The sequence below is a fragment of the Atractosteus spatula genome, chromosome 15, assembly GCF_055471065.1.
Source record: "Atractosteus spatula isolate fAtrSpa1 chromosome 15, fAtrSpa1.hap1, whole genome shotgun sequence".
Lineage (NCBI taxonomy): Eukaryota > Metazoa > Chordata > Actinopteri > Semionotiformes > Lepisosteidae > Atractosteus > Atractosteus spatula.
In genome coordinates, this window is record NC_142720.1 from 6,185,874 (window position 1) to 6,211,820 (window position 25,947).

At 43.0% G+C, this 25,947-nt stretch overlaps 3 protein-coding genes across 4 annotated transcripts; 1 reads left to right on the forward strand and 2 right to left on the reverse strand.

The window, feature by feature from the left end:
• The first annotated feature begins 907 nt into the window (after positions 1–907).
• Positions 908–3,420, forward strand: mrpl57 (mitochondrial ribosomal protein L57). Its single transcript, XM_088933677.1, has 2 exons — positions 908–1,021; positions 2,603–3,420. Exon 2 carries the CDS (start codon positions 2,613–2,615, stop codon positions 2,925–2,927), a length of 315 nt encoding a protein of 104 aa, XP_088789803.1. The 5' UTR covers positions 908–1,021; positions 2,603–2,612; the 3' UTR covers positions 2,928–3,420.
• Positions 3,421–3,699: 279 nt separating this feature from the next.
• On the reverse strand, positions 3,700–9,267 carry LOC148819922 (creatine kinase M-type). The gene is made up of 9 exons (XM_088933969.1): positions 9,252–9,267; positions 8,950–8,996; positions 8,503–8,701; positions 7,810–7,967; positions 7,064–7,196; positions 6,661–6,799; positions 6,320–6,443; positions 5,716–5,905; positions 3,700–3,964 (listed from the first exon to the last, which is right to left on the reverse strand). Exons 1-9 carry the CDS (start codon positions 9,265–9,267, stop codon positions 3,795–3,797), a joined length of 1,176 nt encoding a protein of 391 aa, XP_088790095.1. The 3' UTR covers positions 3,700–3,794.
• An 818-nt stretch (positions 9,268–10,085) lies between these two features.
• Positions 10,086–24,674, reverse strand: traf5 (Tnf receptor-associated factor 5). 2 transcript variants are annotated; one of them, XM_088934399.1, is made up of 11 exons: positions 24,494–24,674; positions 21,622–21,848; positions 20,865–20,922; positions 20,409–20,510; positions 19,426–19,590; positions 18,470–18,547; positions 17,550–17,624; positions 16,997–17,089; positions 16,454–16,594; positions 15,432–15,603; positions 10,086–13,124 (listed from the first exon to the last, which is right to left on the reverse strand). In XM_088934399.1, the coding sequence occupies exons 2-11, from the start codon at positions 21,840–21,842 to the stop codon at positions 12,544–12,546; spliced, it is 1,686 nt and encodes a 561-aa protein (XP_088790525.1). In that variant the 5' UTR covers positions 21,843–21,848; positions 24,494–24,674; the 3' UTR covers positions 10,086–12,543. The 2 variants fall into 2 exon arrangements, with proteins under 2 accessions (XP_088790525.1, XP_088790526.1); XM_088934400.1 differs by lacking the exon at positions 16,997–17,089 and having other exon boundaries at positions 10,555–13,124.
• Positions 24,675–25,947: the final 1,273 nt, after the last annotated feature.

Sequence of the window (25,947 nt, forward strand, 5' to 3'; positions counted from 1 at the left end):
GCCTCGATTTCTGCTGCTCTGGAGACACCGGAGTGCCTATTTCAAACCAGTACTGGGTGAGAGAAAACATGCTTGGTGGGGCACAGGTTATTAGGTTCTTCAACTCCTGTACCACATACACAAGTCAAAGCACGAATTAAACTTTTCATAAACCTCTGACCAGCATGCTTCTTGTCTCAAGTCATCCATGTGACATTAAACGCCAAGTTAAGGTGTTATGGCAAAGCTCCTGGTTGGGCAACTTTTAAAAAGCTGTCGACAATGTGAGCAGAAGTATCCAGGTGTATTTTTTCATGTGTGGTTGAATCACTGTGGACTAGAGGCTGGTAGGCATAGTCGGGTTCATCATGGAAGATGTAATTTTAATAACCCTCTCTTTTAAAGTAGCTTTGTAGTGTCATAGAATTGAACTTCACTTGGTTTGTAAATTGATTCCTGCCTGGAGCATCTTCTGTGGAGTTTGAATGTTTGTATGTATTTTCTCCATGTGCTCTGGCTTCTTTCTACCTTACAAACACATGCTGACTAGGATCACTGGTAACTACGTTTCCCCTGTGTGCTCAGCTATGGACTGGTGTCCTTTCTAGGGTGTTACCCTGCTTTGCTCCTTATGTGTGCTGGGTTAAGCTGAGACCCTGACCTTCTATAGCAAGACCAGGCTATGGATAGACCTTAAAAGCAATCTATGACACTAACAAACAAGAATGTAACCCATGAACTCAGTTTGCCTGTGAAAAAAACGAATGTAATGAATGCGTTCTGTTTGAATATTTTAGTATTGAATGAATCAAACAGTAATGTAAAACTGTAATAATCTAAAAGGAGAGCTCATTGCAATGGGACGCCTTTCGCGTTTTTGTCCAAAGTCGCATATCAGACAGTTTGGCTCTCTCTAGTATCCGTAGTGAACTGGTGCTCACCCGGAAGCGGAAGACTGAAGTCGGCAGGGCTGCATGTAGAGTGTTCACACTGCTGCACTTAGGGAGCAGAAAGGCGAGCGTAGGAATTTTGTGGAAAAAAGGTATGCTTTTTTTTTTCTTTTTACTCCCTTTCGTTTTCCCCGGGAACTTAGAGATAAGTTATCTTTCACAGTTATGGTTGCAATTTATACATATATGTACGTATGTGTAAATACATGCCGTTTTTGTACTGTGGTATAAGTTATCCTCTTTTTGAAATTAAGTTTATTTGTGGAACTTTGGCGTCTACCTACACGGCTGTGAGCTGTAATAGGCACTCGCCTTTTCACAGCTGAAAAACAAAACTCGGTTTCTAAAACCTTAGGAAGTGTTGGGTTCGTTGTGTGGACGCGTTAGTCTATATTGCGAGCAAGGTCAACTGTCCACTGACTTGAGTATCTTGGGATAATACTTAAATAAACGCGTATTTTGGTTGTGCTTGATTCAATAATCTAGTGGGGTACCAAAGACAGTATCCAAAAATGCTTTCAAGCAATGCTTTTCTTTTAACTATATGCTTAAAACCTACTGCATTCATATTTTTTGGTATGCCGATATTTTTACCTGGACATTATGAACAAAGTTAACAAAAAGCGCTTTAGTTTGCCTGTCGGTACAGTTGAGCTTTCTCGCCACACTGTGCTTGCCTTGAAACGGAATGGAAATGTTGTAACAACTGTAGTCGCTTCTCGTGCTAATAACTTTAAAGTTACTTAAATGCCCAGAGTGAAGTGCCTATCTCATTTGTACAAAAGCAGCACATCTTTCCCGTTGTCCAGAGTTCCGGTTGCAATTAAGACACAATAGTGATGAACAGGTGGAAGTACTGTGGAATCGACTTTTATTCCACACTGATGCCCCCTGCGCTGCCTTAAATCTAACTGGCTACCACAGTTCTGTGATGCATAGTTCAAATAGAAGAATATAAAAGAAACACCTCCTTATTCATGAACACAGACCTTTAGGCCAGAGGGGTGCATTTGTCATGGCTATGGAGTTATTAAAGCAAGGTAGCCAGTAGAACAAGTGTGGCCTTTCTTTGTAAAACAATGTGTGTGTGGGCAGAGATGGCCTTTCTTTTGTTTTCCACACAGGGGTATGTAGTAGTGTCTTTGCCCCTGTACTGAGGAAGTGAAAACAGGCTTTGTTGGCCTGCCTACCCATCAGGTCAGTTCAAAGTCATTGAAAAGGGTCGTTTGACTGTTTCGTAGACAAAATAGGGGGATCAGCACAGATCGGAGCCCTGATCCTCAATGACATCAAACCTGCAAGACCTTGTTGTGCTACCAGCTCATTTGAAACCCTGCCCACACCGAGCCAGCTATGCACTGCTGCTTGGGGGGGGGGGGGGAACCCAGGCTTGAACCTGCCACATCCGGATCACAGGGCTCCTCCAGCTCTCAGAAGGAAGCTGTTTACAGGTGGGCCCACTTGAGAGAGCCCTGAGCAATGCTTTCATCATAGAGGATGCTGAGACGACTCCACTTTAGGAATTGTGCATGACCTTCCCATTTACAGGTTTGAATTTTCCAATTGAGGGGTAGAAAGAGATTTTTGTTTGGCAATCTGCGGAAAGGGCAATTGTGCCTGACTTTTTAAATCGGAATTTCAAAGGCCTCTTTTTCCCCCGCCACCGACTGCAGGCCCGCCGAGATGTTCCTCACGGCAGTTTTGCTCCGAAAGGGCATTCCGGGAAAGCAGTGGATTGGGAAGTACCGGCGCCCCCGGCAGGTCACCTGGCAGATGAAGCGCAACGTGGTGAAGAGGCTGGAGGCGGAGGCGGAGAACGAGTACTGGCTGAGCCGGCCCTGCATGACCAGGGAGCAGGAGCAGGGCCACGCGGCCGAGCGCCGCCTGCAGAACTGGCTCAGCTTCAAGGCGGCCAAAGCAGCGACCTTCCCCGAGCATCGGTTTGTCACGGATCATCTCAACCACCTGAACGTCACCAAGAAGTGGACGGCCTCCTAGTGCCCTTGAACTCTGGAAAACCCTTTAGAAAGACCAGAGGAGAAGGTGAAGGGGTGTCGGGCACTTAAACCTTGAGCATTTGTTTGCTCTTCATTGTGGGACGTCATTCAAACTGCTGGGAGGTTTTGTTCTTGCCGTAACAAATGCAGTGAAAATCTATACCTTTTGTTAACCTATTTGACATTGGTTGTTTTCTCATTGGCTGAATTCACATGTCTCTGTGCTTTTGATTGTGTATATTATGTAGGGCTGTAATGCTCTGGCTGTATGAGTCTGTTTCAAATGAGTTTAATCTGACCGGGATACATTTAGGTAAATGTCATCAGGATTTGCTGCTCAAAAATGTGTGTACCTAAGTTATAGTCTGCTTAATAATGTGAGGTATTAAAAAAAAACCCAGGAGTATGCTTTCCTTATTGAATGATAACATCTTTTGAATCCACACCTGTACAGTTTAGTCATGTATGTGAAATAAAGACATTTTGTGTTCAGCTATCTACAGTGTGAATGTCAGTTCTCTGTTTATTTATATTTTTTAAACATTTACGTTTTTTGTGTTAAACATCTACCATTAAAAAAAAAAATTAAAACTTGCTTAAAAACCTGTAACACTTCTTACTTTTCAAAGCAAATGCTATTTAATGTAGAGCATAGTCTTTGCTCAGCGGGTGAGCTGTCAAATTCTTTCTCTGTGAATCAGGCACATGCTGACAGGTTCTTAGTTCCTTTTAGACACCCAATGGTTGTCCTTTATTCTCATATTGATGTGCAATGCATTTGCTATTTGCTTTGATACAAGCATCACTGAAGCAGAAACAGTTGCTGCTTCACCCAGCATGACATGCTCCGTTTTTGTTTCCCAAGGCCCTACTTCTGAGCAGGCGTGAGGTGTTTGATGGTCCCGCCTGGCTGCTCCAGCGTCTTGTCCATGAGCAGGAGCAGTTTCACCCCGTCCACCAGCAGCTGCAGCAGCTCCACTTCAGTGAAGCCAATGGTCTGTGCATTGCAAACCTCAAAGACCCCGCTGCCTGCAGAGCCTGTCGATCGAGACCAGACGGGAGGTAAGATCTGTTGCTCGTTTAATCAAAAAGATGCCCATTACCTGTTTTTCTGCCCCTGTTAACTCTTTTTGCAAAAATCAGGTTTCTTTTAATAATAATAATTGCTTACACTTATATAGCGCTTTTCTGGACACTCCACTTAAAGCGCTTTACAGGTAATGGGGACTCCCCTCCACCACCACCAGTGTGCAGCCCCACCTGGATGATGCGACGGCAGCCATAGTGCGCCAGTACACTCCCCACACACCAGCTATCAGTGGGGAGGAGAGCAGAGTAATGAAGCCAATTCATAGATGGGGATTATTAGGAGGCCATGATTGGTAAGGGCCAATGGGAAATTTGGCCAGGACGCCGGGGCTACACCCCTACTCTTTTCGAGAAACACCCTGGGATTTTTAATGACCACAGAGAGTCAGGACCTCGGTTTTACGTCGCATCCGAAGGACGGCGCCAGTTTACAGTATAGTGTCCCCATCACTATACTGGGGCATTAGGACCCACACAGACCGCGGGGTGAGCGCCCCCTGCTGGGCCCACTAACACCTCTTCCAGCAGCAGCCTCAGTTTTTCCCAGGAGGTCTCCCATCCAGGTACTGACCAGGCTCACATCTGCTGAGCTCCAGTGGGGCTGCCAGTTGTGAGTTGCAGAGTGATATGGCTGCTGCTTTTAAGAAACCTCCAGGTGAAACATTTGATTGGGATTGAACTGAAGTGCTTGAAGGGCATACTATACAAATTCAGCATCACATCGTTTGTGACCTTTAATTTTAATTTTCTCCATCAGGCCTGTGAATTTGTATTATATTTCTAAGGGAATCTGAACTGGCATAACCTGCTTAGGCAGTCACTGGTTACAATTGTCACTGTGTATTACCAGGTATGTCCTCAACTGAAATCTCATCATTTTTGGCTTGAGAAAAAGGGGTATGTTTTTCGTAGTTTTTAAATAGTAGGTAAGTTAAAGGGGAAATGCACCACTTTTTATATTTTGGGGTTAGAAAGAATCGGCATTGAGGAGCGCATTTCAAACTATAATAAAAGGAAAATGCACACAGTAACTTGCAAAACCTCCAGTTTTCATCACAACATAAAGAAAATTTCCAGCTTTGCGCAGCGCCATATCTACAATTCAGAACGCAGACAAAAAAACTCCAGTGAGGTGAAGTGGCCCTATTACTTTGTAAACAAGAAGGCCCGTGGATACATCTCTTTTAATCCAATATAAATACTGCTTTTGAGTTTAAGACAGTTTAGCACACAAATACTACTTGTTAACTCTGTGTGCAGATCACGTTGGAACATTTCTGCGGTGAAATGTCTGCTGCTCAAACCGTACTTATTTGCTCGTACATCACTGTACAGTAGTTACAGTGACTAGTGAGCAGGAAGGGCTGCATCATGTTGTAATCCGTGGGGACTCTCGCTCTTGCCCGTGGCGAGTCCAGGGGTTTGCAACAACATGGCGACTTAACGGTACTTTCACAAAGCTCACAGTTTTGTGCTTAATTTAACATTTGTAAACAATTTCTATACTGTCAATGAAGTTATTTTGTTACAGATATTTAATAACTGGGAAATTGGGTCTGGGAAATCGGAACTGCTGTTTTCCTTTAAAATTGATCACATCAGTTCATAAAATTGCAGACAGCTGTGTAACTTCAGGGGTCCGTTCCAAGGCTGCTGAAATGTAGCAGCTGGTGTGCCGAGCGGTTGGAGGTGTGAAGTACCTGTGTTGGCCATTTGTAGGCGCAGTCTCTCCAGGATGTTTCCCAGCTGCTTGTGCTGGTGGAGGTGCTTGAGCCTCACCTGAATGCTAGCCCTCAGGCCGGTCCCCACCTGAGCTGGAGAGCTCAGCACGTACCCAAGGTGCTCCTTCCATATGAACGGGTGCCCCATCCTCTTGTACAGCTCCTCCAGCTGAGAGTGCAACAAAAGCCAGGAGATGAAATGGATGTGCTGCTGCAGTGTTTCCAGTAGTTGTCATTTTCTAATTGTAATTTTTCACTTTCATTCCGTAAACAACTGCAGATGTGTGTATAATTTCATTCACAAAAATAATCTTGCTTATGTACATAGTAGAGGAGTTCAAGCATGAATTAGTGGCATAATTCCAGGATACCATAACCACAATTTTAGAGAACGATTGTACAACAATATAGGTTTGTAGAACTCTTATTTATTTGCTTGAGCTGTTTATTGCATACATGCTAAGAATTGTAATTGTAATTGTACACCAGGTACACTACAACACTCAAAGATGTACACACCCTGCCTTCTGCATAGTCTGCATGTGGTTAATAAGACATCACTGCTCTGGTGCTCTAAACTCACCTTCTGCAGGCTGACACACAGGCATTTAAATGCCTCTTTAATGTTGCAGCCTGTGCGTGTACAGACCAGCTGAAGGTGATCCTCCACGTTTACCCAGACAACTAGGCTTTTGTCCTGACTGGTCCTGTGAATAAATTATGCAAGTGTACATCACTTCTTGCCTGAGCATATTGTACAGCCTCACACTAAAACATTTTGCTGTGGTGATACAGTTTATTACATATGTATGTATAGCTCTTGTGCTGCTGAAAAATCTGCATTACTGTAGCAGTTTGAGAGACTCTGTTTGGGGGGGGCTGTGTATTTTTGGCTGATGTCACTGGCTGAAGGGTTAAACAAACCATTTTGCCCGAGCATCAGGCCAGTCCCTCGCCACTCCGGTCCTTAGCATGGCTTCTGAAGGGATGTCCTGGGAGTGCCCTGCCAGCTCCTGCAGAGAGTACAGTGTACCTCCTGCTTCGCCATCCAGCTGGCTAAGGGCTGAACCAAGAAACCCTGTGTTTAGAAACTCCCAACTACAGGCATTCCCACCCATATGAAACTGTTTACAATGTCCCGAAGCCCTGGTGGGCTATACATCTTTCAGGGTGAGGTCAAAAATGACCTCTTACCCATGGTTCTTCTTGATTTTAACATTTTAGTTTTTAAAAAAAAAAACAGTAATGTATTTCAGATATAGCCACGTGTGCACTGCTATCCAGATTCTCCAGGTATCTCTGTGGACAGGAGGGGGAAATATTGTACCTTTCTTGGCCAGCAAGAGAAGCCGTCTGCGTTCTCCTCTGCTGCAGTGTGGTGGGAAGGAGAAGCCTTCGACACAGCGCCCTGCACGCACCTCACAACTAACTACACACTGGCTGTCCAGTTCATCCCACCCCTGAGCAAAACACAGACAACATGGGTAAAACACATCGCTGTCGATGAAACGCAGTCCAGCTTCAAATTTCTCAACACCAGCCCACTGGTGCTTAATGTGAGAATGCTGAGACACAAACCTGGTCTTTCTTCAGAAGCCTGAAGGTATTTTTCTCTTGGGTTTCTTAAAATCTTTTGTTTAACCAGGATACCATTTATTTGTAAAGTCACTGAAGAAGCTGCAGTGATTTACTTGTTCAGTGGGCACACTGCACTTTGCTGTGCCAGAGTCAGCCTTTATGACAGTTCAAAACCTGTGGGTCTGGTCTTGACTTGCTCTTGAATGCCTTCAGTTTGTTCACTGTTAAAATCAAGCTATTCAAGAAATGCTGTTGGGATAAAGAGGCACAGCTTTATTATGGTGTGCTCTGTTTGGACATTAGTTCTGCATGCAGGATGACTTGATTTCATGGACAATATAAAAGACCAAAATGGATAGCATTTTTTACTTTGACTACATAAGACCGAGAGGCACAATTTTAAGTTCAAGTGTACCTTGAAATCATCTTTGCCATTCTACCATTAAACCGACAAGGAAAATGACAGAATGACACGTAAGTGGCTGTTTTTCGTACCTTCAAGTTGTTGTAGTTGAAGTCACTCTGCTGGGTGCTGGTCATTTTGTAGCCCTGGTGGTAGAGTTCGATGACGCGGTCGAAGAAGTCGCAGAAGACAATATAGGACTGTGCGTCTCCTGCCACACAGCCCACTGACACTGGGCCTGTGGCATCCCCTGCACAACACCACACAGACACAAGCAGGCAGCTCTCCCTGTGGCTCTCATGTCACACTGAGGCACAAGCCACCAATATATCACACATTGCAAATATATAAGGATTTGAAATAAAGTTGGATAAACTTCACTGGCAAAGTAATTTAGTCCCAAACCCAGCCATAAACACCTTCTCTTTAAAGGTGATGTGCGCTCTAGCTTCTTTTCATTTTTTCTGTAATTATAAAACCCTCCAACAAAAACTGCGGAAATGGAGACATTTCTGAAACCTCTTTGTCAGAAGTGCTGGGACTGAAGAGTGCTCGCAAATCAGTGAAGGGCTCCCCAACACCAAAACGGTCTCCCATTTCATTCCTGCCCTGAGAATTCCTCCTGAGCTGGGAGGTGCACAGAGCACAGCAAGCTAAGCAAGAAATCTGACCAGAAATTGCAAAGAATATGCATACGAGGATGGCATTCCGGGAGGCAAAATAACTGGAATAACATCAGCCAATCCCTTTAACAAGGATCGGAGCACCAGACTGATCTGACTTACCTGGGTCTTCAAGTCCGGGGCGGATGATATCATCGAAGGTGAATCCGCTGTCAGTGGCTCGATTGTACTGCCGTTTGTACATTTGAAGGGTCAAGACCTTCGCCATGCATGTATGGTTCCAACTCAGGGAAGGAAACTCCTCCTCAGGAGACAGCCTGTTCAGGCGGATCAAAGACATGGGGTCTACAGGCTTCTTCTCCTGTAATGACAGGGCAAACAGTGTCTGAAAAACCTTATTAAAGCTAAAGGTCAAAACACAGGGCTGCATGATGCCAGCTTCTTTTTTTCTTGCATTTGACATCTTTCTTTATGTACTGTATTTTTTTCAGTGAGTGACTATGTTTGATCCTACATCTTGTTTTTTCACATCTCTCTCATCATTCAAATACAGAATACAACCTGGGTTTTCTTTAAAAAATGACAATTATTAAGTAAAGAATTAAATACCTCTAGAATAGGCTTGTATCTTCCGACCAGTGGTGAATCAACTGGAGCTACAATGCAAATTGTGAAGAAAAGTTTAAGATGTCCGATATGAGGTAGTTTTCAACAAGGTATGGTTTAAGCTGTTGTCAGTGCTTTACTGCTAACAACCTAGAGTTCTTTGTGTATCATAAAACAGGGTCGTTTCCTTCAAGTGATCTTAGTTTTACATGCATTAAACAGATAAAGGTTTTGAGAGCAGAAAACAGAGAACCTTTGATGAAAATAGTTGTAAAAAGATTTTAAAACAAAAGGGTTCAACTTACGTCTGAGTTTCCACATTTCTGCAAATCAGTGTTGAAGAAAGTAAATTGTGTGAAAGAGGCCGAGGTCCCTTGCTGGCATAGAGCCTGCGTGCTGGACGAGGGAGATATAAATAGTGTATTCCTGAGCCCACGCACCATTTGAGGAGACCTGACTTATTCCCCACCTGACACATGCGCCTTCACGAACTGGTACATCGTCTGGTTTCGGGTTACACAGCAGAAACAATACGTCTATTTTTAAAGTTCTAAATCTGGCAGATGTGCTAGCTTTGTGCCTGCTCACTTGAGCTTGACCACAGATTAATGAGTAACACCCAATTTATTTTCCCCCGCAATTAATAGCTTGGATTTGAAGCTCAGCTTTGTGGTTGATGGTTTTAGCTGAGGTCTTCACTTGGATCACTGTTATGTAGTACATAAAGCCCTGTAGTATGCTGGCCTTCATAAACTATGTAATTACCCCATGTAGAGCACAAATTCTCTGCATTATCCCTGGGCTCATGAAATATAACAGTCCCTGTGGTCTGTTTAGCCTGTGTAAATCTTTCAGTTTCACATTCTGGGATTATTTGAAATGAGGATTTCAGGCATCCTAATCCAGGTTATGCTTTTCTAACCCATCCAAGTGTATTTCCAGTGACACCAGTTTCTATAGTCAGCAGTCTTGAAATTGCAGAACTGTGCAGGTTAAATTCTATTCTATGCAATACCAGAACTACATTTGTTAAAAGAGACAGAATTTAAGAAAGTCTGACAAATGAGGGGCAAAACATATAGTGTACATTCACCACTAGTTTCTACCTTTAGACAAGAACTTTTAATTTCTCACGAGTTGTTAGCGCAATATACATTTGTTTTTATTTCTATCACAAAATAAAAATTACAAAAATAGATTGCCTTTATTTAAAAAGCTGTAATGCTAATACATTGTCAATGCAGCAACCACAATAAGAATGCATATCCCAATTTACACAAATTGCAGCAGTAATGTGAATAAGAAAAGCGTTCACTGTGAAGTAAGCATCATGGAGAACTGTCTGGGGGTATGTGATTAAAATGACCATTCCTAATGCACTCTTCCAGGAGCTAAAACACAAAGCAAAAAGTAGAAAGTGTTGGTTGAACTACTGGTCCACAATTTAAAGGTATACATGCTGAGCATGAACTCACAGGCTTCAGACAGGCTTCAGACAAAGCTGGACGATACTCGTGGTTTGTAATTGGGGGTCAAAATATGCCACCTCTGCAAAAGCTTAAAGTAATACTGCTTATGTGTCCCATGTCCCACTTGCTTGGTGCTGTGTTCTAAGGAAGAATTCTGGAGAGTTTAGTAATATGTAAATGTGTGTCTCTTAAGCGTTATAAAAAGTGAATGAGCACACAGGAGTCATCAAGACAGCATGAAATCCCTTCTACTCCAACCTGCATTGCCAGTGAGTGTGTGGCTCTCTGGAGCATCTGCCAGAGAAGAAGTCATATAAAGGCATTCAACTGATGTCTTACGTAGCAATACACTTCAAAGAACTGTAGTTCTAGACGCACATTTTACGTATCCCAGAAACCCCAACTTAAAACAGTCTGCATGACATGGGAGAACATAACAGCAAAACAAAATATTGAAATATAGGTGCCAGATTTAATTTTTTTCTCCATATTTTAGCAATTTAACCTTTAAGTGGCGGGCAACTTAAGCACTGCTTCCTTTTAAGATCTGAATCAGCAGTAGTAAAATAAGGGCAGAAATACACAATCAGCTAATCACAATGTACAGGCACAGGAACTAACACAGGCGTTAATGGAATGAATGACTACAAAATGTCCCATTTCCTTTTTTTTAGCAGTCTGTGGTTCACTGCAGTCAATGGAAACTAGTAACCTAGTAAGCAGGTTTGCAACAGAATGCTTTTGACCTTGTAGTATGAAAAGCATTTTGAATGCTTGCCTTTCATATAGAAATGTCCTGCTGATAATCATTCTAAATACAAATAAAAATATATATAATTTATAATTTATCTTATAGTTTTCTTCTCAACTGTAAAAAGTCTTAAATACCTATCTAAAAAAGGTGGCACAGGTTATATTTGAATCCTTTTTTAGGAAGCTGTAGTTCTGTATGAAATCTACTGATTACACTCACACAATGAAGCATTTAAAAAAATGTTCTGTAATGTTCAAACCCGTGCCAATAATGACAACAAATTCCTACTTAGGAGTTACAGAACATACAACATTTGAAAGTTGAGAAGGGAAATGAGATGATTCCACAGTAGATGAGCAGGTTTTTAAACACTTCCCTGTGTTTTTTAAATACTTCCCTGTGTTTAAATAAAGCAGAAAAGCTTTTCACTAATTTGCAACAAAAGTAAAGCTGTCAAGGCCAGGACTGATCACAGACAATGGCTTCTCATGTGGTTTACTGGAGGTTATACTCTGTCTCTATAGCGCAAAGTGAGATATTACACATTATGAGTTATTCTGGACAACTCAGTCACAGTAGAACCACAACAACTATTTCAGACATAACTTAAAAACTAAAATGATCCTTTTTTGTTTTGAAAGTGTACTGTTCCTCATTTAGAAGAAAATCACCAGAAACAGCTTTTTATGGTGTCATGAGGCTGATACTCCTTCTCTGTAACACTGTTCTCAGTACGACATACTTTGTCCATTACTCTTTGTCTCGTAAGTACTGTAGAATTGTCTGTTAAATATCTGATATCAATTTTAGCTTCAGCAAAGCAGCTTATTCAATGCTGTCTTGTAATAAAAAGGAAAAATAGTTACTTCAAACCTAAATTAAAAAGCCAAAGATATTAATGGAAAGGGTCACCTTCAGCTATGGACCATCACAAATACACAACTGTACGTGGTAGCAAGTGTATTGAAGCCTCTGAAGAAGCGAAGCTATCAGATCGTTCATGTGAATAGCACCTGAAAGCCTTGTCTTTAGACACCAAACCCTAAAGATCGCAAATAGATAAGTCTTTGCTGCCAGGCCAATCTGTTTCAGATCGAAGCGCCCGTGACAAATCCTGTTCAGTTACTGTCGCCAGTAAACACAGCAGGTATGCCTTCAGAGCAATGCTGACATGCAAATGAGCTGATAAAGCCCAGGACTCTGCAAACAGGGGCCCTCACTTCAGAGCCACTTGTACTGAGGCTGTGCTACAGAAACAATGGGCGTTTTAGCAGCACGAGCTTTTCGGTTCAATTAAATTCAAACCCTTGAGGACAGTAGCCAGAAAGAGGGGCAGACGGCGTGGGCGTCGGCTCCGGGGGAAGCCCCCAGCCCCTACAGGTCCTCGATCCCCGTCGTGTCCACCTTGACCTTCACGAACAAGGTCTCGTCTTTCACGTAGACGCCGTTTTTGGGGTTCTCCAAGTCCGCGTGCGAGACGAAGCAGGGGAAGCCCGAGGCCACGTTCATCTCGCCGGTGGGCCGGCGGAAGCTGTTGCTGGCCGGGTCGGGCTTGAAGTAGTCCAGGATGTCGCTCTTGTTGCTGCTCTGGTCCAGGATCATGAGGGTCACGGTCTGCCGGAAGGGCCAGGGCAGCAGGGAGTCGAAGTCTCCCCTCATCAGCACGATGTACAGGGACAGGTGGGTGCCCCTGCCGGCGCCGTCCCCGTTCAGGTAGGCCCGGGCGCACAGCTTGTAGCCGCTGCGGCTGGTGTAGAAGGGCATGCTGAACATGGAGGGCGCGCGGCCCTCCGCCGCCGCCTCCTTCCTCTTCTGGTAGTCCTGGATCTTCCAGATCAGCTTCCCGTTGTAGGACGTGGCTTCCAGCTGCCGGAACCTCTCGTCGTTCAGGTTGAGCTGCTCCATGTGGATGTTCAGCAGCCGGGAGTGACGCTTGTACTGATCATCCAGGACGTCTGCAACAAGGCAGCAGCACGTTAGCGCTCTGAGCAGAAATATAAAAAATAGACATTGTTGCCGGAAAGAGAACCACAGCCTTGAAGTCTGTTAATGACCTCTCTCCGCTGTAGTGTGACAGTGAGATGGGGGTGCAGTGTTGTGTTACAGATTACTACAGTCGTTGGCACTGGCAAATCAGTACGGTGTTGGGGACAGAGGTGGTGTAAAGCCCGTGTGGCTGGAATAGTAGAAACAAGCTGGTAGAGATCGCCCCTAGCTGTCATGATTATTCAGACCAACGGCTGCTATCACCAGTGGCGCAGTGCCGCCAAAAAAGCCAAGTTAGCACTGAAACAATCAAAGAACAGAGACACTGGAAAGTGTCTTTTGTTGGTTAAACCGTAGTTTCTGGAAACAAAAAGTGCTTATTTGTCTACTCTTTCTTTCTGTTTGTTTTTGTATTTGAAACCCCAGATGCTAAGATGTCTAAGAAATATCAGATAAGTGACAATCTACAAATGCGGTATACAAATTTCTTGACTAGCGAAGTCAAGAGAACTGTCAAGCACTGTGAACTATGAGGTCAGTGCTTCCCCTCACTCAGCGAAACGGTTTAGCAGTGGGTGGTCACCCATGCAGGGAAGGCAGCGGGTCCTGACGGTGTCAGCTCCAGGGTGCTAAAGATCTGTGCGGACCAACTGGGTTCAGTGCTGCAGTACATCTTCAACCTCAGCCTGAGATTAGAAAAGGTTCCGATGCTCTGGAAGACATCTTGCCTGGTGCCAGTACCCAAAAAGGGGCACCCTAAAGTCTTGAATGACTACAGACCAGTGGCACTTACATCACACCTAATGAAAACTCTGGAAAGGCTTGTACTGGACCACCTCAGAACCCTGGTGAGTACAGCACTGGACCCCCTGCAGTTCGCCTATCAGTCACACCTGGGAGTGGAGGATGCAGTCATCTATCTGCTACACAGAGCTAACTCTCACCTGGAGAAGACGGGGAGCATTGTGAGAGTTATGTTCTTTGACTTCTCCAGTGCCTTTAACACCATCCATCCACCTTTACTGAGAGATAAGCTAAGGGCGGCGCAGGTGGACACTCCCCTGCTGTCCTGGATTATAGACTATCTGACTTGCAGGCCACAGTATGTATGGCTACAGAGCTGTGTGTCCGAACAGATTGTTAGCAGTACTGGGGCTCCACAGGGGACTGTCCTTGCTCCATTCCTGTTCACCTTTTACACCTCTGACTTCAGGTACAACTCTGAGACATGTCATCTGCAGAAGTTTTCGGATGACTCTGCAATTGTGGCGTGTATTAGAGAGGGGAGGGAGGAGGAATATAGGAGCTTGATTACCAATTTTGTGGAGTGGTGTCATCTTAACCATCTCCAGCTTAACACCAGCAAGACCAAAAAAATGATTTTTGACTTTCGAAGGAATAAGTCTCCGCTGAACCCTGTTTCCATCCAGGGTGAGGACATAGAGGGCGTACATTCCAACAAGTACTTAGGGGTACACCTGGATGATAAGCTGGAGTGCTCTGGTAACACTGATGCCCTGTACAAGAAAGGTCAGAGCCAACTCTATTTTCTTAGGAGACTCATGTCCTTTGGTGTGTGTGGAACACTGCTACACATTTTTTATGAATCAGTGGTGGCGGCGGCCATCTTCTACATTGTGGTGTGCTGGGGCAGCAGCATCATGACAAAAGATGCAAATAGGCTCAATAAACTCATCAAGAAGGCTGGCACTGTGCTGGGGATGAGCCTTGACCCCCTGGAGGTGGTGGCTGAGAGGAGAATGCTGAACAAGCTCACAGCCATCATGAACAACACCTCTCATCCGCTTCATGGGACTGTTACTGGGCAGCGGAGCACTTTTAGCACCAGACTGCTCCAGCTACGGTGTTCAAGGGAACGTTTCCGCAGGTCTTTCCTCCCGGCGGCTGTCAGGGTGTATAACGCTGCCCTAGACTAGGACTGTCAGCCCTTCATTTGCTCCTCTATGGACAGCATGTTTACTCCATTGTACTTTTTGGACAATCAGTCTGTATAAACCTATGCACATTTTGCACATATTTTATTGTTTTTACAGCGACTATGATCAGCACATTTTGCACACACCTATGTATTTATTTATTTTTATTTATTCTGTTTGTCTTTTGTTTTATAACTATTCTGATGTCTGTTTTGCTTGTCTTGGGCTGGACTGCTGTAACACATCAATTTCCCTACGGGATTAATAAAGTATTATCTATCTATATACAATTAATACCTGCAATTATTGTTAAAGCACAGGGGGGGCATGGTGACTTACTCAGGCGGTCTTTCAGCGACTCGATCACTGAGACCTGCTGCTTCAGGTTGTCCACAGAGGTCTTCAGGTGCCCCACCTCTGTGCGGATGGGGTCCTGATTGAAGGCGCGTGTGAGTTGCTGCAGCTGTATCTGGATACTGGACACTCTGTCCCTCTGCTCTTCAAGTGACCTCTGTTGTGGCAGAAAGGCAAGACTGCTTGAGCAAACTGGCCTATGTCCCTACAATCATTTTAAACAAGTGATGATGTTTTACACAGTCATGGCAAAGCACCCGAGACAGGAATAATAAATAATGACAGACGGTGGGTTTAAATAAACATTTGTACAGCTTTAACATTACAGTGTAGACAGGCTGGGTCATATTCCAGATAGTTTTAAGATTGCATTTGTTTTTATTCGTTCAAGAAATGCACATAAAATAAGAAATTCGAATTGTTTTTATTCATGTAATAACTGTCCAGCATTTTTAACAAAAAGCACAAATCTTTCAGTAAGAACATCTGAAGCAGGGCAAATATATCAGCATGTTTTCGAGGCTACAGTTTTAGTGTTAATTGTGCACTGGAATGTAAGGAATAATTACTGGAATATGTCAGATTAGCTGTTTACTGCCTTATCAGTTACAGAAAAGGCCTCAAGGTCTGTAAAGGTGAGATAAGAACTGACTTTTTAAAACAACAGTAATTAGTTTGCTCCTAATGAGGTTGTTAAGAGTAGAAGAGATCAACCTGGAAGAACAGGTCAAAAATGACCTGAGCCTGAAACAAACCATCCTGTCATGTACTACACGAGGCTGTCCTATATACATATACTATACTGTATAAATGAGTTAGTGAACTTTAGCTGTCTTTCTGTTCTGCAGGGCAGACACAATGCTACACTGCTGTGTGTATCGAGCTCACAAGCTCCTGCTCCTGTGTAGAGGAATTTCCCACTACAACATTCATCTTTGAGGAAGTCTCCCCAGAGCTGCTACAATGAGGTGGCAAAACCCGTGATCCAAAGCACAGCTGTGCCTCACCTGTACACAGGAGAGCATGTTGTCGGTCTTGGTCACCTGCTGTATAAGTGGCTTGATTTCCTTCTCCAGGTTGTTGACAACACTCGTCAATTCTTGAAACTCGTGGTGCTTCAGGACCAAAGTCTTTTGGAGATCGTCTATCTGGTGGGAAACCAGCGTGATCTTAGGCATTTTGAAACTGGAAATAGTTTGAACATTTTTTGAGGTAGTCAAACTGAAAACCAGTAATGACATCAACATGGTAACCAATACACCTAAACAACACACTTCATAATTTCCAAACAGGCAGGAAAATATGAGAATACTACTTTTTACTTTTTACTTCAGATACTGTACATGACAATGTACAGGACAATGGTACACATTCTCTGATCGAAGAGCTCAGGCACTTACAGTATATAAAAGACCTTCATTAGTGATTTTGGCTACTGTTAGGTTTGGCCAATTAATTTAATTACTTCACTCATTTAAGGAATTCAGAACATCTTTGGAATCAAACCTGCAAGTCTTAATTCTGACTTGGGTCAGTCTCACCATTGTTACCTGTTTTTCCAGCTTGAAGTTACTTTCCAAAACAAGAAGCAGATGGTCTTTCAAAGCTACATCTTCATGGGCCTCCACATTTACTCGTTTTTCCTACTTAAGAAAAGGAAATACAGTTATACCGGTATTTAAATGGGAAAATAAGAATTGCACAGAGGAATACAGTTGTTTTGCCTGTAGGGATCTATTTTGCTACACTGAGGACCAATGTAAGGTTTACCTTTATTCTTCAACAGCAGTAACAACATTGTGTATAAAACATTTCCTCAAGCTTAAAGAGTTCCCGCGCTCTCTTTCGGGAAAATGTTAATGATTAAGACTTAAAGAAAAATGACCAAAACTAAAAAACCACAGAGCTCTCATGTCTCTTTATTTGCCTCATCACCAGATGATTACAATTGAGATATTTCATCATGGAGAGCTTACATGAAGTCAGAAACTGTCCTGCCCTTTTAATAAAATGAATGACTCATACCACTTTCTGTGGTGGTATTAATCAAAGATCTGAGTTTGGCACATTTTGTGAATAGATAAGAGTATAATTTGTACCAACCCTGAAAAAGCAGCCGTATTTCTTGTATATACAGTCGATTTCAACCAGGGGGCATTCTTGAAAATGGTCTTTCAGCTGAAATGTCAAATGATTGTAAACAAAGAGTGCAAGTCAATTAGCAAGTTCCTATACTGTTTCCCAGTAGCCAGAAGCCTTATTAGCAGCAGGGAGAAGTCTTCAGGTCAGAAATGTTGGTTTGTCAATATCCAGTATCATTAGCAGTCAATGCATGGAGTTAGCTTTAGTGAATACAGAAAGATTACATGTATGTAGTTGCTAATGTTTTCATCAATATTTTATTTGAAGCAGTATCTTATTTGGACTACATATACTTTATATGTACAAATTCATGTCCATATAAATTGGACAAAATGTTATCATGAACTTTGTGATTGAAGATGATATTGACAGGTCAGAAGACACATTCTAAGCTAAAGAAATTATCTTTTAACAATAAGCAAAATTGACAAATATTTGAATTATTATTAATATTGCCCAACATGACAGTAAGAAATAAAAACAGGAGTCTAAACAAGATTTTCTCTTTAGTCATTTCAGTCTTGCAGTATCAGAAGAACTGTACTCATATCAGTGATAAAGGATCTCACTTCCATTTGTGTTTTCAGCAGTGACTACGCTACTAAGTACAGGCAACCTGCTAGCTAAATCAGCTAAGTGTTACTTTTTTCTTGAGAGAAAAAGAAACGTGGCACATAAGTATTAAACAAGTATTAAAAATATTTTATTAAACAAGTTCTACAGAGAAAGAACTTCAATTTTCTCCTGTTCTGGGCTGATCTCTAAATCGGGCATTTTTTGTCAGACAACAGCTAAAATCTATTAACAGAAGTTTAGTGATTTCATTTCTAAAAAAAGAGTACAAAGCAGTATGCTAGCTACATTACATGTGATTTTCTTACCTTGTGTCTTTTTATAACCTGAGAACACTTGTTGGGGCACTGAATTTTGAAGTCCGGACAGTTGGTGTCTTCATGATCCTAGAAATACAACCATTATCAGAGTTGAGACAGGGCAAGCAAAGCATTACCACAGAGAGGAACCGCACTTGCTGGAGCTCTTTAGAAAGCAGCTGGAGATGGGGCAGCACTCTAACTCAGAGGCTCCATACGCTGGTCCTGGGTGAACTCTGTGTCTTCTGTGTTCCAGCTGACTTCTTAATCACAGCCCGACTAATTTTAGTTTCCTATCTGGGGCATATCAGTAAATTTGCTTTCAGCCCTCAAAACATCAAATGGGATTTGTAATCGATATCAACACTGGACCAATTTTACAGTTTCATAGCAGTCCTCATGCAAGAGTTTCCTGAAATTTAAGCCACTGGACCTCTGCAAAGGAAAACGTCCATTGCAGGCGAGACTGAGGTCGTTGCCACCTGTGGGCATGTCTGACACAGACGTTCCTACCTGTGGGCGTGTCTGACACAGACGTTCCTACCTGTGAGCGTATCTGACACGGACATTCCCACCCGTGGGCATGTCTGACACAGACCTTCCCACCTGTGGGCAAGTCTGACAGGGTTGTTCCTATCTGATTCTGTTCATCATCAACTGATCAACTAGTAAGATCTACTTAGACAGAAATAATGCCCAGCCAGTGGAGGAGAGGAGAGCAGCGTGAACTTCAGTGTACCGAAGCCGTTGAAAACACAACACTCAGGACAGACTGAAGAATCAAGTTAAAGAGAAGTCTAAAGAAGCAAGCAGATCAATGAAGTCATCGGTTAGCAATGAAGACTGAGAGCTCAGCTGGAGTGGTAACCAGCAGACACAGCTTACCTGCAGGACCAGGGCTGGGAACTACTGCTTTAACTATTCCAACCAGACAAGCATTCCACAGTAAAAGGTCTTGTGCTTACCTTTATCTGAATCAGCATATAATGCTTCTCACAGTGTGGACACGATTCCAAGCGGTAGGCACAGATGCTCATCAGATGTTCCCTCAGATCCATGCGGAACATCACGTCCGTGCAGCCTGTGTTGGTGCACTGCACGGACTCGTACGGACAGTGCTTCAGGTGCTCCTGGGATACAGGAGGGATAGTGTCACAGGGCTAACAAAAACCAGAACAGCTACTTCAAGGACAAGAAGCCCCTTGGCCTTTTCTGCTGCAGTAGGTATCAGAGGGGATCATTCGGCAGTATTTTTTAATTCAATACTTCATGGCTACTCGTGTTGATTTGTTATTTGTCATGCTGTGTGGGATCAAACATTATTATTGAAACTTGAGTGAAAATGTGGCTGGAAAAAAATAAAATTCCCTGCCAAAGATAAAACAGGTGTTGTGTTTCATCTGAAATCTGTGTCCTTTCTGTCAGAAACAGAAGTCAGTGGACTGGGAGGGAACTACCACTGGTTACTGTCACGAAGGTGGGGTAGAGGCAGAGAAAAGGGTATAGAGCAACTATAACCATATGTCATGAATTCGTCCTTCATGTCAAAACTAATGTATTTGTAATTTGTGGGGATTATGGAAAGTAATTCTGATGTTATTAATTATGTGAATAAAATTGCAGTGAAAATGCAGGAGCCAAATATTCAAATACTACATGATCAGGACCTTTCTCTTGATGATGTATGAAATAGCATTTACTGTACAATTCCATCCTGCCAGACCTCAAATAATTTAGTATCATATTTTCTCTTCTTCAGGAGCTTGGATCACATACCAGATTCTATGATACTTTCTCCTCTGCTGGAGCTTGGATGAAGTATGTTACTTATTAATCTACTGTATTTTGCATGTTATTAATAAAATGGTTGCAATCTTTCCCCCCAAATACAGAAGTAGATTTACCATATTCAATAATTAAAAGTATTCCAAAAAATAAATTGTCTTACCTGCAAACGCCCTAAAGTCACCTTCAATGTACAGTCCGGTGCATTGGTGCAGTATATTTCCAAGTTCAATATTTCTCTTTTACAGCAGTTATCTTGAAAAACCTACAGAAAATGCAAATCCCAGGATGAACTCAATGTTTAACCAAACCAATATTGTCTACTTTTTTAACAATATTAACAAAGCTGTACACTGTATTAGCATCTCATATGATCCAGGGTGTTCTGAAATGTAAATCTAAATTCAAATCTTTCCAGTAAAAGAATGAAAATATTCATTCTCCAGACAGCATACACTGCATTAAATACTGTGGTAATATCAAGACCTAAGTACAGCCATTGTCTAGTTTGTTTGCCTTAGACACCACTACATGGAATAAATGCAAAGGCCACACCTGAAGGAGCTACAGTAACAATATTCCACCACATGGCTATAAAATATTCTATATAAGATCTTACCTCATTCGCCTTTATCAAGGCATTATCTATAGGGCATTTAGGCATTGTGGTGCTCTCCCTTGAAAAAATAAAAGACAGTCAATTAAACAACCCGGTTTCTCTCCCCATATTAATAATCTAAGAACTAGCTGCAGCTTTTTGGCATAAATTTATAAGCTGGTGTCTGTTCCAGGATAAACAAGACCTTTCTTGATTTTCTGCGGTAGCAGCAGGATTTTACATTGAAAGCGGTAAACCACCCTGCTTAATCAGAATTTCTTATATCCACACAGCACATCACAAAGCACACTATACTGTACTGTATATACAAATCCCTTCATCCTCCACTGAAGTACAGCCCCACCTGGGGAAACGTTAGGGAACCTGCCAACTATACAAGCCCAGAGTGCAACATGGCCAGGACCCTTTTCAACAGTTAACACTCCTGCCTCTTCAAGCACTGTCATGGGTTATTCCACGCCAAAGCACTCATGATCTACTTAACATCTGGCCTGAACTTTTTTTAAGAACTAAGCCACAAATGGGGTAATCATTAATAAAATGAAAATTAAAACAAAAAAAATGGCTTGATGAGATATCCACGTCTGTGTCCGTAATTAAAGTTTCACTGCGTGGTGAAAACCAGGAAGAAAAAACAGCCAGAACATTGTTTCTTCTTTCTGCTTTCCTGCGTGCAATTGTGCTTCACTTCTTCCTCTAATGGCAACCTATGCACCTGACATTTTTTCACAGAAAGACCAACTGCTCCTTTTCTTACAGGAAAGCTTTGATGCACTGGTAGCAGAAGATGTGCCCGCAGCCCGTCTGGTGGGGATTGAGCACCACATGTCCGCAGCTGGGGCAGACGTACTGCTCCTCCAGCTTCTCCACAAACTGGATGTTCCGGGCCAGCAGCGCCGGGTCGAACTCCGCGGACACGGTGACGCCGGAGTTCTGGCGCGACAGACCTCCTGCGGCCGCGCTCTCTTCGGAAGCCATCGGGGCCTGGAGACAAGAAACGGGACATCAGAGCTCCGTGAAGCCTCCCCCCCCCCCCCCTACAGGCAGCACAAACGATGCTTCAGATTTTGAAAAGGGACACAGCTACGAAATAGTGAGACGTGTGCTGGTTACAGCCTCTTTCTAAGAACATGCAGTTGCTGGCTAATGTTCGCCCTTTAAGGCTGCATCCGCAACTGTTCTGAACAGGGTATGACATTGGTGACAAATTGTAATTTTCCTGTTCACGCAAACGCACAGAAGATGCTGGAATTAAAAGCAAAATCAACCGCCGCCCCTCATCCGGGCACACAGAGAAACACAGCTGCAGAACTGTTACTCTGGCACCGGTGACCGGACGCTTGAACTCGGCAGACGGGGTCACTGGAGGGCAAAGTCACCGTGCATGGACACGCGAGCACCCGCAAAACCAGGCGCTATATTTCGGGAACGAAAGCAGCTGGGAAGTTACTTTCAACGGCACAAACGCAGCACTAACGAACGAGACCGGGTTGGTTCCCCCTACGACGTTGTAGCCTGACTGAGTGGCGTCATGACCCCCGAAAAAACAAGGCGCTATATCTCGGAAACGAAAGCGGCACAAACGCAGCACTAACGAATGAGGCGGGTTCCACTATTTGTGCCGTCTGCAGGGGGGGCATCTTCACGGAGCTGGACACAGGAGCACGGCGGTGAGGGGGAAAAGGCAGATCGCCTTTCCGCATCCCAACAGTTATAGGATTCGTGCATGCCAACCCCAAAGCGATTTACGCACGGTTACCTATCCCACTACCCCACAGGACACCCCAAAAAGTAGGTGGTTTCTGGAATATACTTTGTGGGATTTTTTTTTTGTATGTTGTCCATTTCAAAAGACAAAACGCTGTTTGGTTTTCATGGAATTGCTTTAAAAAAAAAGATGTTCGGCTTTCACAGTTAATTTTCTTTATTTTGGCCGTATTGCAAATATAGTTTGTTTTTTTTTACACAGAGTCCCGCGATGGTGCACAGTCATTATTTCCATGGCTGTTAACACCTTAGATGCGAACGCTGTTTTAACAGTTTTCTCGGCAGAAACGCAGGAAGGTTCAAAATAACTTCGGAGGATTTGTAAACAAGGAGAGGAAACGCAAGTGGCAAAATCAAAGAGACTCAATCTCTTTGCCAACACATTCTCTCGTACAGTTGCCACGCTTCCGAAACCGTTGCTGTACTTGCAGTTAAGTGCTGCTGTTACCATTGCAGAACGATATTTAGAATTAAAAAAAGCAAACTTGTGCAGAGTTCAGTAGCAGTATAGCCTATTTTATATCTCTCACAAACAGCAAGCGGTGAGCTTTAAATTCAAGTATAAAACAACGCAGTAGTATAAGAATGTTAGACATCAGTGATCAGCCTGGCATTATTATAGTACACGACAGTTTTTCATGTTTGTTTTTTTTCAGCGAAAGTCAGCGCCGCACAGGAAAAGCCCAGCAGAAATCCCCGCTGATTAATCTTGAAAACCGTCTTTCCTCAGGATACACGAAACCTGACTGTTCCCCTTTTCAAGAAGAAAAACAAACTAAAAACGTTAAAAAACGGTTTCGAAAATCCATTAATACGATGACTCGTGCGGCTGGATATGTACTTATACTTTATGCTTAGGTTATATTTTACGTTTTCATGGATAAATTACATTTCTGTTCATAGCCTACTCTCGACAGATCACCCTCCCACAGAAAAAAAATAACTTGAAACGCTGTTTTTGTTGTGTAGAAGGACCGCAAATAACATTAACGAAACTTAATGTAGCCAGTAACGAGAAGGATTTGAAAATAACGACTGAATCGATCAGCGTATTACCGATATAGCAAATAATCAGCAGTCCATTCACATGAACATAATAGGCACTTAAAATGTCATCACACTTTGAGTTCTTAAATGACACAATTCGTATCTGTTCTACAAATATGACTAGTGACACTTAAAGCATAATATTGATATAGGCAAAGTTATTTTTGATTCGCCCACTTGAAATCTGCCTTTCAGTATTTAGCATTTATATCGATAGCATCGCTCATCTTAAGATGTACGATTTAGTCTCCCACGCGCGATGAAATCATTTTCACTTCGGTTTTGTCTCAATTTCCCCGAAAAAGAGAGGGTTAAAGGTAGAATTATGAGGTCAGAAACGTCTGTGAGCGACAGTTACTTGTGTTTGCAGGTCTGAACGCCTGCTTATATACTCGGACGGGCTCGTCGGCAGCAGTGCGTTCCATTTTTCGTTTTTAGGCTGCAAGCTTCAGTCTTTTGGCCTTATCGTTGCCCATTTTCTTATGCTTTATTTCGATATTGAGCTGTCACAGTCGTACCGTTCCACAAAGAACAACGCGTTCTCGTCGAGAGGGGATTCCCCGCTGGCGGGTGAGACCCATTCAGTACCAGCAGCAGTCACGCACTCGCAAGCTGGATCTTTGCGCCTGCCAATTCGACATACGAGAGGTATACTCATCAATCGGATGGCCTATTAACATTCAACCCATTTTGTTTTTAACCTGGATTTCTGGTCAAGACGGGTGGCAGCAGGACCACTTTTTTAATTTTTTTACTTTCGTTTTCCATGTAGTGAAACATAAAAAAGCCTGCATTGGCCAGCAGAATCCTCTTACCTGACGGACGTCTTTAATTCGCGTCGAGGTGCCCGCTTGTGAAAGTGCTGCCCTCGCTCACCTGTCCTGCCGGCTGCAGAGGCGGCAGGAACACTGTACTTGAGCCGGACACCAGCCTTGCGCCGCGACCTCGGCTCCTCTCCGCGCTGATGCGCTCGCAGCTGTAACGCTGAGGAACTACGCAGGAAGTCGCATGTAGCGTTTAATTTATAAGGGAGGTGAGAGGCGTCTTTTTTAGAAGCGCCTAGTCTTCCCTCATACCCACGCATTATTTTTTTATAAGCAAAGATGACGACATGAAAGCATGAAAGGACCGACGCGCGCTAATAATATATACATCATAAAATAAACGCAACCATTTTAAAACATCGCTACATTATAACGATGTATTTCATCTCTTAAAGCGCACACATATACGACTCCTGTAATTGTTTTAAAAATATAGTTGAAATTCACATAAAATGTGCATATACAGATATGGTACGTTATTACTATAAGCTTTGGTTAAACATTAGTTCACACTCACACGTTTTAGACTTTTTAAAATAACACTAAACATACACTACAGCATCTTTCATCACTATATGTCACAGGAAGTGCCTTTTTTCTCTACCGGTGCTTGATTTGTCGTCCAACGTGATCGTGTCGGATATAGAGCGACTTCTCACTCTGTGAAGACCAGGAACTGAAATAGAATTGGTGAAGTGCCCTCGTTGCTCTGCCGAATATAATGCTATATTTTCGGAAACTCACCGTCTTTTCACGCGACCAATGGGCACACGTTTTTTTCCCTTAAAACAAGATCAATCAGTTGTTAGCAGACCCTGTCATCTAGAGACAACCCGTAAACTAAATAACACAGCGTGCCTTGAATTTACCGCATCTGCCTCGCAAAATCTGCATTTTGATCTTAACGGTGTTATTGAAAGATTAACACAATCACCAATTGCAAATATTTACTAACAACGTACGGTGCTTGACGGGTTAATCAAGGTGGCGCAGCCCATAGCTATTAAAGACGTTATTGTCACTATAAATAGGATTATAAACCGCTGTGCACGTTTGTTATAGTGGTCGAGTGATTTACAAAATAATGGTTTAGTACTGAATAAAGTATAAGCACAGAAATCCCGTCCAATCGGTAACAAAAACATGAAGACTCCGTGGTGAAAACGTACGTTGCGCATAGTACATCATACTCTTAGCCGCTCCATTTTAAAGCGCAGAAAATGTCCGTTACCTAGATAGATGCTAAAATGAAATTTTCCTCCATTATCCTTCTTAAACTGGACTTTAAGAACCGGATACAAGCCTGACCTGCAGTTTTAAGTCTTTTCAGTGCCTGAAGGAAAGACGACACACATTCTGGGTTTACACACATCACAGCAATCGGAGCTATGCGTCAGGGTTTGCCAAACTTGACTGAAATTAAATCGAGGATGCCGAGCACGCAG

What these genes read in the sequence shown, in the direction of transcription:
- mrpl57 (XM_088933677.1), top strand. Translation starts at nt 2,613, where the DNA reads ATGTTCCTCACGGCAGTTTTGCTCCGAAAGGGCATTCCGGGAAAGCAG.
- LOC148819922 (XM_088933969.1), bottom strand. An exon ending in TCTCTTGCTGGCCAAGAAAG is followed by an intron (nt 6,800 to 7,063) that starts GTACAATATTTC and finishes TTCTTGGTTCAG; the next exon opens with CCCTTAGCCAGCTGGATGGC. An exon ending in CCTGATGCTCGGGCAAAATG is followed by an intron (nt 6,444 to 6,660) that starts GTTTGTTTAACC and finishes ATTTATTCACAG; the next exon opens with GACCAGTCAGGACAAAAGCC.
- traf5 (XM_088934399.1), bottom strand. Translation starts at nt 21,842, where the DNA reads ATGGCTTCCGAAGAGAGCGCGGCCGCAGGAGGTCTGTCGCGCCAGAAC. An exon ending in CCTTGATAAAGGCGAATGAG is followed by an intron (nt 20,511 to 20,864) that starts GTAAGATCTTAT and finishes CATTTTCTGTAG; the next exon opens with GTTTTTCAAGATAACTGCTG. An exon ending in AGGTTATAAAAAGACACAAG is followed by an intron (nt 17,625 to 18,469) that starts GTAAGAAAATCA and finishes TTGACATTTCAG; the next exon opens with CTGAAAGACCATTTTCAAGA.